Genomic DNA, 16,136 nt, shown 5'->3' with positions numbered 1-16,136 from the left:
ACCTGAGATTTACAGTTCTTCTGCAGAAAATGAAACCATTCCTTAGCTCTGCCTCCCTTTTTTACATAACATATTTTTAAAATTATGAATATATTATAATAAAGCACAGGTGTATATACTGAAGGATAAGGTTGGGTGCTGACCAACCATGGTTGTCTAACAAAACACCGGCGATGAATACATCAACAAAAAATGTTGAGAACACAAATACCAAATTTATATATTTTGCATGTAAAAATATAGATGACCACAATATTGCAAACAAAATAGGTATGGATATTGACTTTAGCTATTATACAATATATTAACTTTGAAACACAGATTCAATCAATCAGTTTTTATTAAGCGCAACTACTCACCCGTGAGGGTCTCAAGGTGCTGGTGGTGGGTCTGGGCCTCATTCGAAGAGCCATGTCTTGAGGTTCTTCCTGAAAATGGTGAGTGATGGGCTTTGTCCGAGGTGCGTGGGCAGGTTGTTCCAGCTCTGAGCTGCGAGGTAGGCGAAAGGTCTTCCTCCAGCTGTGGTTTTCCAGATGGTTGGAATGGTGGCTAGTGCCTGCTGGGCGGAGAAGAGGGGTCTGGTGGGGTTATGGAACAAGATGCGATGGTTAATGTAGGCCGGTCCGATGTTGTGAAGGGCCTTGTAGGTGTGAGTGAGTAGTTTGAAGTTGATTCGCTTCTCCACTGGGAGCCATTGGAGGATCTCCAGCTTTTAGGAGATGTGTTCCTGGTCGGGGAGGTTCAGAATGAGTCTGGCGGCAGCATTGTGGATGAGTTGCAGTTTCCTGATGTTCTTTGTTGTGGTGCTGATGTAGAGTGTGTCGCCGTAATCGAACTTGCTTGTGACTAGGGCGTGGGTGATTATCTTGTGGCAGTTGACCGGGATCCATTTGAAGATTTTGTGGAGTTGGCGGAGGGTGTGCCAGCAGGAAGAGGCGACTGCGTTTACCTGACGGGTCTTGATATGGAAGAGTTGAGGGTGATTCCTAGATTGCAGACATGGTCAGTCGGAGTAGGTAGTGCACTGAGCGATGAGGACCACCAGGAGTCCTCCAGGGACTCAAGGGGAGTTTCCAAAGATAATGAGCTCAATCTTGTCTGAGTTGAGCTTGGGGCAGCTCTCCCTCATCCAGGTGGTGACATCTTTCATTCCGGTGTCAAAGTTATTCTTAGCTTTGACCTGGTCTTCAGTGAGGGATATGATGAGTTATGTGACATCGGTGTATGACACAGTGTTCATTCCGTGGTCTCTGACGATGGCTTCAAGTGGGGCCATGTAGATGTTGAAGAGCGTTGGGTTCAGGGTGGATCCCCACAGCTGACTTCTGTTGGTTTGGATATGAAGGGTGGGAGCCCAACTCTATGTGTTCTTCCGGGGAAGAAGGAGTGTATCCATTATAAGGCTTTTCCGTGGATTCCTGTGTCGTGGAATCTGGTGCATAAGGTGCTATGAGAGACTGTGTCGAAGGCTGCTGCAGTGTGGCAGCAGTCGAGGAGTGTGCGGATGTCATCGTGGCTGCAAGAAGAGCTGTTTCAGTGCTGTGGTTGCTGCCTAAGCCAGACTGAGAGGTATCGAGAGAGTTGTTGTCCTCGAGGAATTGTCACAGCTGTGAGTTTATGGCTTTTTCCACTACTTTGGTTGGCTAGGGAAGCAAGGAGATGGGCCTGAAATTCTTGAGCTCTGATAGGTCGGCTGTGGGTGTTTCTTCAGGAGGGGGCGGACTTCGGTGTGTTTCCAATCTTCGGCAAAGGTGCCTGTTTTGATAGAGCAGTTCAACGTCTTGCGGAGTTTAGGGGCGATGGATTCTGTTGTAGACGTGGTGAAGACAGGGGTATGTGGGAGCTCCAGAGTGAATACTGTTCATAGTGATTTCAGTCTCTTCTGTGGTGAGACTGGACCAGCTATGGATGGTTTGGGTAGGTTCTGGGGGCTGGGTCAGTTGTAGGTTCTGATGCTGGGCTGGTTCTGCAGGAGAAAACTGTCATAGATGTCCTTAATCTTGCGGTGAAAGAAGGTGGCCAATTTGTCGCAGAGGTCTTGTGACGGGGGATGTTGGTGGCTTCGGAGGGAGGATTGGTAAATTCGTTGATTACCATGAAGAGTTCTGTGTTGTGTGGGGACGTGTTGTTGCATTCACGGAGTACAGCTTTTTTTGCTTTCCTGATGCGTTGTTGATGGGTGGCAGTGGCGGCTCTGAAGGAGGCGAGGTCTTAGCTGGTTTTGCTGTTTCTCCATTTCTTCTCTAGGTGCCTGCAGGTGTGTTTGGATTCTTGGAGTTCGGTGGTGAACCAGCTGGCTTTTTTTGGGATGCATGTGACCGAAGTTGATCGGAGGCGGGCTAAGGAGTTGGCGCATTTGGGGATCCAGGAATTGAGGTTGTGTGCTGCGGCCTTGGCATTGTTGGTAAAAGGGTAGGGGGGATTTGGCAAGGGTAATGGCGAGTTGCTCATCAGTGATTTTGTTCCATTTTCTGTGGGGGGCTTTGGGGGCGCACAGCAGCTGTTGGCTGCAGTGATGGTGAAGTGTAGGCAGTGTTGCTTAGTCCAGTCTGTGTTAGAGATATTCTTGTTGGTAATCCAGTTGCTTAAGGTGAAAATGGGGTCTAGTGTGTGTCCTGCGGCATGCGTGGACATGGTGATCAGTTGTCTGAGGCCGGGGGTTGCGAGATTGTCGAGCAGGGAAGTGGTGTTTTGGTCGTTGGGGTCCTCGAGGTGGAAATTCAAGTCACCTAGGAGGAGGTAGTTGGTGGACGCCAGGGCATGCGGGGTGGCATTGTACAATGGCGACGATGAAGGATGGGTGGGGGCTGGGAAGTCTGTAGACCAGGTTGTCGTGGAGGGATGAGTTGTGAGTGGCATTGATCAGGAAGTGTAAGTGTTCCATTGTGGTGCAGTGTTCCTCCATGTTGAGCGTGATGCAGAGTGAGGACTTGTGTACGATGGCCAGTCCTCTGCCCGGATGGGAGGGCCTGTCCTTCCTTAGGATGTTGTAACCATCCAGGATTGCGATGGTGATGTCTGGTCCGGAGGTAGGGTTGGTCCAGATCTCAGTTATGAATGCGATGTCTGGAAGGGCAGAGTCAATCAGGTCCCAAAGTTCGGTGGTGTACTTATGGAGGGAGCGTATATTCAGAAAGAGGCAGTTGATGAGGTTGTGGCGAGAGTCAGTGGTTTCAGGTTTGGGGTGTTCCGGTTGTTTGTTGTAGCTGAAACAGAGGTTGCAGTTCCGACAGGAAAATGGCCCGTGTGTGTCCTTAGGAGATGTGGTGCAGCAGGTGCCAAGAAATATGGTGTTAAGGCGGTGGAGGGTCTTTGCGTCGTAATGGAGGGTGGCCATGGAGTGGCTTATCGGAGATTTAGGGTTTCTGCCGCTGGGCCTGGTCCAGTTGCGGACGAGAGCAGAAGGGCTTGCCTTTGGGGCGCCAATGGCACAGCCACTCTGTGGCTGCCATTAAGAAGGGGAGGGAGAAGGGGGGTCCGATCAGCTGGGAGGTGGGAGGGTGGGAAAATCGCTTCACGGGGAGAGGGGCTGGGCCGCAGGGGCAGCAGCGGCACGGGAGGAAGAGGGGAACAGAAAGACAGAAAAATAAGAGAAGAGACAGAAAAAAAGAAAAAAGAAAAACAAAGTGAAAGCAGAGGTAAAAGGCAGAAGTATAAAATCAGGAGTAAGAAGAGACCGAGAGAGACAAGATGGCCACTAGGCCAGCAGAGAGGAGGTGCAGGCAGGAGCCTGCGGGTGGAGGAGGGCCTTGAACTGAGAGTCAGACAGGCTCTGATTTTGTTCCCAAGGCAGGGGCAGCAGCAGCAGGAGGAGCTGGTGAGGGCAACAGACGCTGAACAGGAGGATATCAACTTTAGAAATTATTATTACATTTTAAAAAATATATACCTATAAGGTAAAAAATATTTTTTTTAAAATATACCTTACCAACATAAAATAAAATATATACTTAATATAATTTTAAAAAAAACTTTAAAAAATATAATTGAAAAATACATAACACAACAAACATTTAAAATGTATATAATAACTATATAAACATACATTAAAGCAAAACAATATACATTAAAACAACTTAAAAAGTTAAAATTTAAAAAGTTAGGCTTGAAGAGGTAGAATTCACTACTCTCACTCCATTCTGAGCAACAGTAGGTGAAATGTTGGACTTTGGAGAGGTGAAAATTACAATTCCCACTCCAACATAAGCAAAAGTAAAGAACGTATTAGACTGTGAAGGGGTCAGATTTACTATTCCCACTCGATTCTGTACCGCAAGAAACTTGGACATTGGAGGGGGCCAGATTTACTATATCCACTCAAGATGGAACAACAGTAGGGAAGTGTATTTTGGAGGGTCAATTTTACTATTCTCTTTCCCATATAAGCAAAAATATGGAAAATTTTGGACTTTGAAAGGATCAGATTTACTCTTCCGACTACTCACTTTTTAAAATAAAATGTTTAAATGTAATCTTTTACAAGTTTACAAACTGTAAAATACCAGCTAAAAGGTACATGTTTATATTACAAATAAAAAACATCTAAACATTTAAAAACATAATAAAAATATTTCAAATTAAAACACTTCTCATCCTACTATCTTATAAACCAAACCATGGCATACTTTAAAAATTAATAAACAGCATACATATTATAAAATGTAAATTATGTATAGTAAAATAATTAATAAATAGAACAATTACTATTAAAACAATAAATATAATTTATTTAACACAATTAAATAATAACATAAACTAATTATTGCATAATTAGAAATCAAGTCACATTTAAAGTAACAATTAATCAGTTAATGTAATCATTAGCTATCAATTATAAAAGTAAATTACATAAAAAATTATTTTGAACTAAAACCAATATTTCACATTTTAAAATGCTTCCCAACCTGATATCCTACAAACCCAATAACCAGCTACTAAGGTAACATTTCTAATTAAACAAATAATGTTGAAATGAATAGTTATAAACTACACTAAAGCTAATGGACACAATTATGATTAAATTACTAATAACTTATAATACTAAAATAACACAAATCTATCAAATTAATTTAAAAAACTATATTTTAAACATCTGTATTAAATAAATTAATATATCATACAGATAAATTTAAAGAACATATTAAGAACGGAAAAGGTTATATTCTTACTTTCTTCATCCTGCCCCAAGATATTTTTGACATCACAATATTTTTGACACAGTATTTGCGAGCTACATTATTTTTAAACTATAATTTGCTGGAATACCCTACCATTCAAATTACGCTCTTTGCTAGTTACATTTAACATTACAGGCCCACAAAAGGAGCTTTCTATGACTGCCCTTCTCTCAAAGCCCCTACTGTGTGTTGTGGGTAAATGGGGAGTGTTGCAGGCGAATGCGAATCCTCTCATTTAAATGTATGTGTCAAAAAACTGCTCCATCCACCTGCATCAGTCTGTCAGCCGCGTCACTATCAGCTGCTGGTCCATACACAGTTATCTGGGTCCGTTCTCTTGTATTTTGGTGACAGGAAAGGAAAATCGGCCAAAGGAAAGCAGTACAACATCTACAAATCTTTTCTATTTTTCTTTGACTGATTCGGCTTTTCTTTTATCGAATATACCTCAGATTCAGGCTCATAACTGGGAGAGGGGTGGGTTGGTATTAACAGCCGTTATTGCCTGAAACTGTGGGCAATAGTGCTTAATTAAAAGAAATTACAATTCACATGCATGTCAAGCTGTATAAGATCTTAGAGCGTCATGTTTGAACAAGAATGTCATTTTGAGTAGTTTAGGGGTGCGGGAACCTATTCACTAAAATTAATGGACTGAGGAGAAGGAAGGGAAAGAAAATAACTTCTACAGTGTACAAGGAAAAATCAAAAACATACAAAGACATTGGTTCTTGTGTTATACTTTGTGATATTAGTTTGTGACGTCTTCACACTTTATTCTTGTTTTGATGGCATTTTAAGTCTGTTTTTATACATCATATGTACTGTTTAGGTTGGGGCAATCTAATACATTTGAGCAGTGTGTCGACAATGGTCTGTTCAAACCATGCCGATCTGTTTTTTATCCTACCATAGAGTCTTTCTTTTACCCTCTTGATGGTGGGAAGGGAGAGCTCAGCGGTCTCGTTGGGAGACCTGCTGCATGTATTTAAACGTACGCACTGCGCGTCCAGAATATGATTGTTTGCTACTTTGCACCATACCTGCCCTTTATTCTTGTTTTGGGGGCATTTTAAATCTGTTTTTAGAAATCATATGTGCAGTGTATTGCATGATCTAGAACGGAACCTTTCTGGTTCCCTGAGGACTCCGTATCAGTGTGTGACGTAATCGTTAGAAGAGAATGTATAAATGCTTGGTTTAGAATGTTGGAGCTCACAAGTACATGCAGAGCAGGAAAGACGTGGGATTTACAGCTCAGTGTGTGTCCCAGGTGAGGGAAGACACAACAAAATGCTCTTTCTAGGTTGGGGTCAATTTAATACTTTTTGACCTGTGTGTTGGAAGTGGTGTTTTTAAATCACACCAATCTGTTTCTTTATCATGCCATAGAGCGTCATTCTCCTGCCATCTTGGTGGTGGGAAGGGAGAGGCCAGCGGTTTAGTTGACAGACCTGCTGTATGTATTCAAATGTGGGAACTGTAGGCCTACACAGTGGGTGTATGTAGGGACCGAACTGAAGGTACCCAGAGGCACGCCCATCTGCTCCTGTTCTCGCCCGACCATCGCTAGGTGCCGGGACCCCTGTCCATTTCACATCTGTAGCAGGCTCGGCTCATGTATTCACATGAATCTTTACTAGCAATGGCCCTATCAAATAAGGATAAATGTGCTTCAGGGGCACTGGAGAACACAGAGGTCCCTTTCCCTTGTGCCAGCTGTAACTGGGTAGGTTGGCCCGATCAGAAGCCTTATAACCCTGCATGGCATGTTACTAACACTACTAGTGAAATTTCAAATTTTAAATACCATTTCCTTGCAAGGCCCTCTTCTGATGCACTGCATGGAAATGTGGAACAAAATGAACAACGCCAAATCAATTTTAGGTGCATATTTATTAGTGGGTTGTGCCATGCTTGCACCATGCAATGTAGCACAGACGTGACCCAAAGTCATATTTTTGAAGCCACACAAAGCCACTTTGCGTGGCATTGAATGGCTTCAAAAATATAGAGTAGACATTGCAATGGGTGTTTCTACGCAACTCCCATGGGTTTTGAGGCATTTCCAGATTTATAAGGCCTTGTAAATCTGGGAATGCCCAAACTCTTAGACACCTACGATGGAGAGGCGTAATGTGGAGCACTATCTGTAGTTCTCCTTACATTCCTCTTTCTATGTGTGCTGCATTCTGCAGAACACAACGAAAGAGGAAAAAGCCTCCCAGGAGTGTTTTTGTGTAGGAAGAGGGCCCTTACTGCACAAAAACAATCCTGCATGCAATGCAGGCACCCTTGCACCATGGTGCACGGCTGCCTGCATTGGCACTAGGCTGCCCAAAAGCTACCAACACAGGGGAAAGGACAGAAATGTGCCGTATTGAATAAATATGACTAAATCCAGCCATTTCGGCATGATGCAGGGCAGTGTAGCAAGGTGACTTGCTGTGCTAGTTTTTATTTCTGAAACTTGGATTTGTAGTTGTGCGCTTTGCCGAGGTCACTGCAGCAGTGTCATCGGGATATAGGGTTTTAAAATGCGATCGAGAAGGCAGACAAGGGGGTATCACAATTATTTTTTAAGATTCCTATCACTGTACAGAGTGCAATACTCAACGGAGGACTGTAAGATCTTAGCCTTTCAGCAGTCCAGGACCAACTTGGTACTACTAGTTGGTACTATTCTCTATAGGCCATCAGGGTATAACTCTTTGGCAAGTTAAATACCTGGCTTCCCCAATTTGTCTTAAAATACAATTTAGTCACTGGTGATTTTAATCTGCATTTTGAAGATTCAGAGGACTCCCTATGTAGAATGCTGGAGAATGAGGTGCAGATTCCACACTTAAAGCAATGGATAAAGAGAAAAAAGGCCCGACTTATAGCACAGGGCAAACCTTGGATTTGCTTGTCTCCAACATCGACAAAATCAGGATTAATGATATTGACACAATATATTGGTCGGACCATTTTGTATTGAACTTTCTGTTTATACTAAAAAAAACTGGCCCCACTCCAAGAGAGCCTGAGGGAAAGTTAATTAAGAGCTTTTTAAAAGTTACTTTTGTCCTCCTGAGTTGGGAGACAGGTACCACTTGAAACACATCTAGAAAACATAATCTCACCCATGATTAGGGCACTGTATGGATGTGCTCCTTGGAAGTTAAGTAATGCATCTGTTTTTTTCTTTTCAAAGAATTGGTATTCAAATGAAAATAGGGCAGAAACAGCAATGCAACAAAGAAATGCAAATTACCAGAGCACATATGGAGGCACACAAAGGCCCTGATTTATACTTTTTGGTGCAAAACTGCACTAACGCAGTTTTGCACCAAAAAGTTTAGCACCGGCTTGCACCATTTCTGTGCACCAGCCGGGCACCATATTTATGGAATGGTGCAAGCCGGTGCAAAGGGTAGGCTAGTGTAAAAAAAATTACATTAGTCGGGTGGGGCTGGCGGAATGGAAAAAGGGCGTTTTGCACCAAAAAATGACGTTAGGCAGATTAGAGTAAAAAATAAATGACTCCAACCTGCCTAGAGTCATTTTCTGATGCAAAACCATCCATACCACATGACTCCTGTCTTAGAAAAGACATGAGTCATGCCCACCACCCCCCCATGGCCAACACAGGGGACCAGGGTCCCCTGACATGGCCGTTGCACCCTGTGACATGTATGGGGCCCATTTCAGGGCCCCCTATGGCACTTTAAAAAATAAAATACTTACCTGTACTTACCTGGGATGGGGTCCCCCATCCTCCGCTGTCCCTCTGGTGTGGGGGAGGGTGCCCCTGGGGCCCAGGGAGGGCACCTGTGGGCTTATTCCATGGTGTCCCACCATGGAAATAGGCCCACAGGTCTCCTAACACCTGCCCTGACTCAGGCGTTCAAAAATGGGGCAAAGCAAGCTTTGCACCATTTTTTTACCCCTTCTCCCTCCCATGCACCATTTTTGCACGGGAGTATAAATATGGCGTTAAGACCATAGAGTCATTTTTTGCACTGGAATACCTACCTTGAATTTCATTAAGGCAAGGTAGATTTCCACATCTAAAAATTACTTATACTCCATAAATTTTGAGCTCGATGGGTCTAGTGCCAAAGTATAAATATGGAGTTAGTTTTGCACCAAATTAGATTTTAAAAAATGATGCTAATTCGATGCAAACAGAGTATAAATATGCCCCAAAGTGTGTGGAAGATTTCCTGGCATAAGACCTGCGCTGAAAGTCCATCAAAAGCTAATCAGGCAGGCAAAAAAGAAATATTTCATGAAGATACTGGAAGAAAGTAGTGGGTACTATAAAGAATTATTTACAATGGTAAATTAATTAGCTCATCCCTTTAAGTTAAATCAGACAATTAATAATGAATGCCTCAGCTGAGCGATGCAAAGAGATGGTGAGGTTCTGATAAAATTGAAAATATCTCTTCAACCTTTGAGGTTTTATGCTTCTTAGAAGAGATCTCTTTAGAATGCTGTGCCCCTCACAAAAAAAGGCGATGGCACACTTACGCAAACGTTAGAGGTAAAATCTGGATCTCTTTTCGATCCTTGTCTGCATTTTATCTACTCACTCTTGGCCCCTATACTAAGTGCTTTTATGACCCAGATTTTTAACCTATCTCTGGTCAATGTGGAATATTCAACTAGTTGGAAGTAGACCCTCATTTTACCTTTGGTGGAGCAGGAGTGGATTGGCCTCTATCACCCAGTATCTTTATTGCCTTACATGTTGAAAGTACTTAAAAGGCTAGTTACCCAGTTAACCTACTTTTTGGAAAGTATTAATTTACTGTATTTGACATAAACAGGCGTTAGAGCCAGAAACAGTACAGAGTCCACCTTGCTGGCAGTGCTGGATAGTATTAGATCTGAAGACCAGGGGAAGGCTGTTCTGATCCTGTTTGATCTGTCCACAGCCTTTGACACAGTTTCTCACAGGCTGCTGATAAAAAGATTACATGAGACTGGGCTGTACATGAAAGCCTTGCTATGGGTGGGATAGTTTTTGAATAAAAGAACTCTGTCAGTCCAATTGGCCACTTTTAGATCCACTCCCTATGCATCTAAATGAGAGGTTCTGTAGGGTTCCTCTCTCAGTCCTACACTACTTAATGTATTTGTCTCCTCCTTGGTTAGTATCATTAAAGTTTGGGGCTTTGAGATCTGCTACTACGCTGATGATACTCAGCTTATTAATCCAATAGAGGAGAGACATAGGGAGACCCAAGAGAACCTCATTGGATTTCTGTCAGAAGTAGCTACCTGGATGTAGGTGCATTGTTAAAAGCTTAATGTGGAAAAGACAGAGATCGTACTCTTTTGTGGAGCCTGCAGTATATGGGATGATTTGTGGCTGTCGATGTCTCTGGGCACTGTACCAGAACCAAGGAGAGTAGCAAAAAAACTAGGATTCCTAATAGATGATTCCCTTTTCATGCAGGACAAAGGTAAATGCCACCTGTGGCAAATGCTTGGGTCTCCTTAGAATTTGTGCGTAAGATCATTCACTGGATTCCAGTGGAATGGGGAAGGGCAGAAATCCAGGCGCTGATTATGAGCAGGCTGGATTATGGTAATGCTCTATATTTAGTAATGGCTGATTTTCTATTTAACCATCTATAATCCTTCAAAATGTAACAGCCAGGCTCATCTGTAACAGCGCCTAAAACAGCTCAGCTTCTCTCTGCCTAGACTCACTTCTTTGGCTACCTGTTCACAAGAGAGCTAAAGTCTAGCTGTTGTGTCATGTCCAAAAACCTTTATATGACACCGGACTGGTTATTCCTCTCAGTTGAGTGGCTTTTTAAAAGCCGTTGGTCAATGCTAAACATTCAGAAAAAACAGAATGGGCGGCCACTCTTTCACCCATTTGGCTGCCATGCACTGGAATTCATTGTCTGTTGACCTTTGATAGACCTCAGACCATGCATGATTTGGGAAGAAACTGAAGACCTGACTGTTTCCCCTATAACTGAGTGTGAGGCAGACTGCAAGGTCGCAGATGTTCTAGCTCCATGATATCCCTTTGGGGATGAATGTTGCACTCTACAAATAAATAAAATAAAATAAATAAATAAGCCTTCTCAATTTGTAATTATTTGATTGTTCTCTAAGATTGTGTCCAACTGTTCCTTTTATTGCAATGTTTTCTTATCGATTTAGAGTAACAAGTTGAGATGTCAATACATAAAAGTTCACCAGTGAAACAACTGGCAAATCACAATCAGAACCGAAATTAAAATTCTCAGCCCTGAGGCAAACAGTACTGCAAATGGCTATGGGAATAGATAACAGAAGAATTACAAATTAACAGCTTCTGAGGGTACAACCTCTACCCGGGTACCTGGGCCAGATGCACTAGGGAAACTAAGATCTAGTTGTTGAAGAGTGTGGGGAGAGTGTGGGAAAAGGGAGAAAAAAAGAGGCTAGAGAGGGGTGGGGTATGGGTAGAGGGCCTGACGATGGAGAGACTGGATAAATAGAAAAGTAATTATACACGTATCTATGGAGGTAGGGGGACTATGCCTCTGCTGTGTGGGAATTGGAGTGGGATTAGGTACATTTCTGTTAGCATCAGTAGTGTACAGAAATCGGGGGGATATCAACACCACATAACAGCCAACGATCTCACAAAGTCTACACTGTATGCAACTGTTTTAGTTTGTAAAGTTTAGCCATGCCTGGGAAACCAACTGATGATCATAGGATTGTTAATTTTCAATTAGGGACTACATACATTAAGGGCCTCATTAGGAGTTCTGTGGATGCTTTGCACCGTCTGCTGAAATTCCGACGGGGAGGTTGCCACCACACTGGCTACCTCTCTGCCGACCCTTTAAGAGTTTCCAGCTGGACTGGCAGGCAGGAACCGAGGTTTCAGCCTGCCAGCCTAGAGGGAAACAGGCGGCAGCATTGTCTGTGGCTCGTAATCGACCCTGCGGTCATACTGCCACCGCAGGGTGCACCAGCACCTTCGCAATGTTCACTGTCTGCACAGCAGACATTGAACATTGCAATGGTGCTGGGCAGGGACACCTCTGCACTGCCCATGCCAAGAGGTCCTCCCGTGGCCCTCTGCACCTGTTCTCCTCCAGCCATGACATGGCCGGTGGAGAATGATGTTGTATTCAGCAGGGTGGTGCTGCAGGCAGCCCTGCCCTGGCTGACTGCAATCTCCCAACCACCATCAGGCTGTCTGGTTCATGGAACCCGGCAGTGTTGGCAGTACCCTGGTAGTCTAAATGCCGGGGTCTTAGTGTGGTGGTCAACAGCCACAGCAGTGGCATTCCTGACCGCCACTGCGAAGGCATCCTAATGAGGGCCCAAATGTTCCAAAAAAAGTTTAGTAGTTGGTTAGTTTTGAATCTTGGACACAAGGGCGGCTCCTCCGTTAGGGCGGAGGAGTGCCCCCCCATGTTTATTATCATTTTCTGGTAAAGGGGCAGGGCCACTGGGGTGACTAGCAGTAATGGGGGGGGGGTGCACAGCACTCCCCCTCATTGTGCATGTATGTTTTGCTAGCCGTTTCGGGCCAGCCAAACACACATGTGCAGTGTGCTCTCTCCATCCCGGCAATACCTGGCACTGCATTGCTGGGCTGGAGAGAACAGGGAGAGGCACCCAGTCTGCCTGGGAGTGCCCTGGCTGGGCAGTCCCAGCCAATCGAACGCTGCTCTGAGCAGCATCAGGATTTGCCGCAGGGCAGGCTAGCTGCCTGTGCCTGCCTGCTGCTGAGGAGACGGAGGAGTGGTGGCGCTGCTGCTTGGACAGTGTTTCTAGGTAAATTATATCATTAAACAAGGTGGGTTTGGTGATTAAGGGCCTCACTGGGTGTTCAGGAACTTCCGACGGGGAGGTTGCCACCACATTAGCTACCTTCCCGCCGGACCCATTAAGAGTTTCCCGCTCGGCTGGCGGGAAACAGGTGGCAGCATTGTCTCTGACTCATAATCGAGAAGGGGGCAATGCTGTAGCCACAGGGTGCACCAGCACCTTTGCAATGTTCACTGTCTGCACAGCAGACAGTGAATATCGCGATGGTGCTGGGCAGGGGGACCCCTGCACTGCCCATGCCAAGTGCATGGGCAGTGCAGCAGTCCCCCTGTGGCCCCCTGCACCTCCCTGTGAAACCGCCTTATCAGCCTGGCGGTGAGCGAGGTCGTAATCAGCAGGGCGGTGCTGCATGAAGCGCCGCCCTGGCTGATTGTGATCTCTACCACCTCCAGGATGTTGGGATCATGGATCCCGGCGGTGCTGGTGTTACCCTGGCGGTCTAACCGCCAAGATATTAATGTGGCGCTCAGAATGTGGGCCTAAGTGTATCTCTATTGCTGTAGTTATGCTTAATATATATGGCATTCCTCCAACCAATCTGATAATATTGGATAATTTATTAATATATGGCACAACCTAAATTCGTTAGTTTGGTACCTTCAGAAGCTACTGAATATTTTGCTTTTCTCCACTGCCTTACTTAAGACTTATTACTCTCCCCCTTCTTTTTGTTGAATTCTCTTTTTTTTTTTCTTTCCCCGAAGCATCAGATACACAAGAAAAGGAAGCTGACCTTAAATAAAGAAGAAATCATACTTCTGGAACAAATACCTTTAAGTGGAATTGTGGAAAGAAGATCACCACCACCATCATGTTTTTCCTCTTGTAATTAATTTGAAGACTTCAGAATTTGTAAAGTTTTAAATTGTAAATGTGATAATTGTTGGTGTGTTGTGGAATTTAAGTAACTTTCTTTAATTTGTTGATTCATTTGACACAAATACAAATTTTATGATTGCTAACGTTTTGGGCAATGGGGCATTTTTTTTAAATATATTCAGAATTTTGAGAGTTTTGACATTAAATGAGATACATTCAATCATTTAAAATGTGATATGTTCCCAAATTTACAAATTTATTGTGCAAGTTAAAAAAAAATCACAGTATTGAACCTGGTACAATAATTTACGTGTTTCGAAATACATATATTACTTACAAGTATGCGTTTGTGTGATGTTTTGATTTACTGCATTTATATTTATTTCACTATTACAGATTGTAAATAGATCTCTGCAGAAAATGAATTACTCCCTTTATGTTTCATACTACCTTCAGGGCCAGGTTGCTCAGAATGCAATTTGCACTAATATTTCCGGATTTATTCGATTACACCAATTCAATTTTGCACGGGTACTTGAAGTAAGTGCAAAAGTGACACTTGCACCCACTGACCACTGAAAAAAACTGCATCTTGCACAGGATGGCTTGTTGAAACCCTGTTGCAAAATCGAAGCACGCAACTTCTGTCTAAGTAATGCAGCTCCTGAGAGTTGGCCAGGAAACATGTTGTAAAGAAGACATGTTATGAAACTCAATGGTATTCATAAAGGACAAGCGAAACCTTGGCTGGCAAATGATTGACATTTCAGCAAACTATGAGGTGCATTTTTTTAAGCGCAGTTTAAGATAATTTATTAACCTGTTCATTTAATTAGTGGTTTATGGTGCATTCAAAACGCCGGCAGTCTTCAGAGGATGCTACCAAGCTCATGTGACTATGGCCCATATTTATACTTTTTGGTGCAAAACTGCGCTGGCGCAGTTTTACGTCAAAAAGTTTACTGCCGGCTTGCGTCATTCCAAACCGCCAGCCAGGCGCAAACTTGTGGAATGCCGCAAGCAAGCACTAAGCTTGGGCCACTGTAAAAAAAAAAAGACGTTAGCCGAGAGGGGGTGGCGGTAGGTGTGAAGGGGGTTTTGCCTCAAAAAATGCCGATAGGCTCGTCTTGTAAAAGACAGGAGTCATTCCCACCACCCCAATGGCCAGCACAGGGGACCAGTGTCCCCTGGGCATGGCCGTTGCACCCAGTGTCATGCAATGGGCCCCATGTCAGGGCCCCCAGTGGCACTTAAATTTTTATTTACAGATACTTACCTATACTTACCCTACTCACCTAGGATGGGGCCCCCATCCTCTGGTATCCCTCTGGTGTGGATGTTCCTGGGGCATGGGGTGAGCACCTGTGGGCCCATTCCATGGCGTTTAGCCATGGAAATGAGTCCACAGGTTTCCTAACGCCTGGTCTGACCCAGGCGTTAAATAATGGTGCTAAGCAGGCTTAGTGACAATATTTAGGCCCACCTTCTACCCGTCCACCATTTTTGCACAGGGGATAAATATGTCCCTACAGGCTTAGAGTCATTTTTTAACGGGAATGCCTCCCTTGCATCTCACTGACTCAAGATGTAATCACGCATCCATAAAATGACAATAACTCCAATATTTTGACGCAAGACGGGTCTAGCATCAAAAAATAAATATGGAGTTAAGTTTGCGCCATGTTGCGGAAAAAAATGACGCACAAACGGCACAAACAGAGGTCCTGATTTATACTTTTTGGTGCAAAACTGCACTACCACAATTTTGCACCCAAAAATTTAGCACCGGCTTGCACCATTTCTGTGCACCAAATTTATGAAATGGTGCAAGCCGCTGCAAAGGGTAGGCTAGCGTAAAAAAATGGCGTTAGTAGGGTGGAGCTGGTGGTATGGAAGAAGGGGGTTTTGCACCAAAAAATGACGTTAGGCAGGTTAGAGTAAAAAAAAAAAAAGACTAAACCATCCACACCACATGACTCCTGTCTTTAAAAAGACAGGAGTCATGCCCACCACCCCAGTGGCCAGCACAGGGGCCCAGGGTCCCCTGGGCATGGCCATTGCACCCAGTGCCATGTAGAAGGGCCCATTTCAGGGCCCCCAATGGCACTTAAAAAAAATACTTACCTGTACTTACCTATACTTACCTGGGATGAGGTCCCCCATCCTCCGCTATCCCTCTGGTGTGGGTGGGGGTGTCCCTGGGGCCTGGGGAGGGCACCTTTGGGCATATTCCATGGTGTTCCACCATGGAAAATAGACCCACAGGTCCCCTAACTCCTGCCCTGACCCAGGCATTAC

General features: G+C 44.1%; 1 protein-coding gene across 1 annotated transcript in view; it reads left to right on the top strand.

Annotated features, from left to right (window-relative positions):
• Positions 1-14,169, top strand: part of LOC138302144 (cysteine-rich motor neuron 1 protein-like) — a 106,238-nt gene extending 92,069 nt beyond the window's left edge. The window contains exon 5 of the mRNA XM_069242507.1: positions 13,724-14,169. Within this exon, the coding sequence (XP_069098608.1) occupies positions 13,724-13,761 (38 nt within the window). The 3' untranslated portion in view covers positions 13,762-14,169. The remainder of the gene's footprint in view (positions 1-13,723) is intronic.
• The last annotated feature ends 1,967 nt before the right edge of the window (positions 14,170-16,136 follow it).

This window comes from Pleurodeles waltl, chromosome 6 (assembly GCF_031143425.1).
Source record: "Pleurodeles waltl isolate 20211129_DDA chromosome 6, aPleWal1.hap1.20221129, whole genome shotgun sequence".
Taxonomy (NCBI): Eukaryota; Metazoa; Chordata; class Amphibia; order Caudata; family Salamandridae; genus Pleurodeles; species Pleurodeles waltl.
Note: the sequence above shows the minus strand (reverse complement) of the source record. Positions and strands in the feature narration are given on the sequence as shown.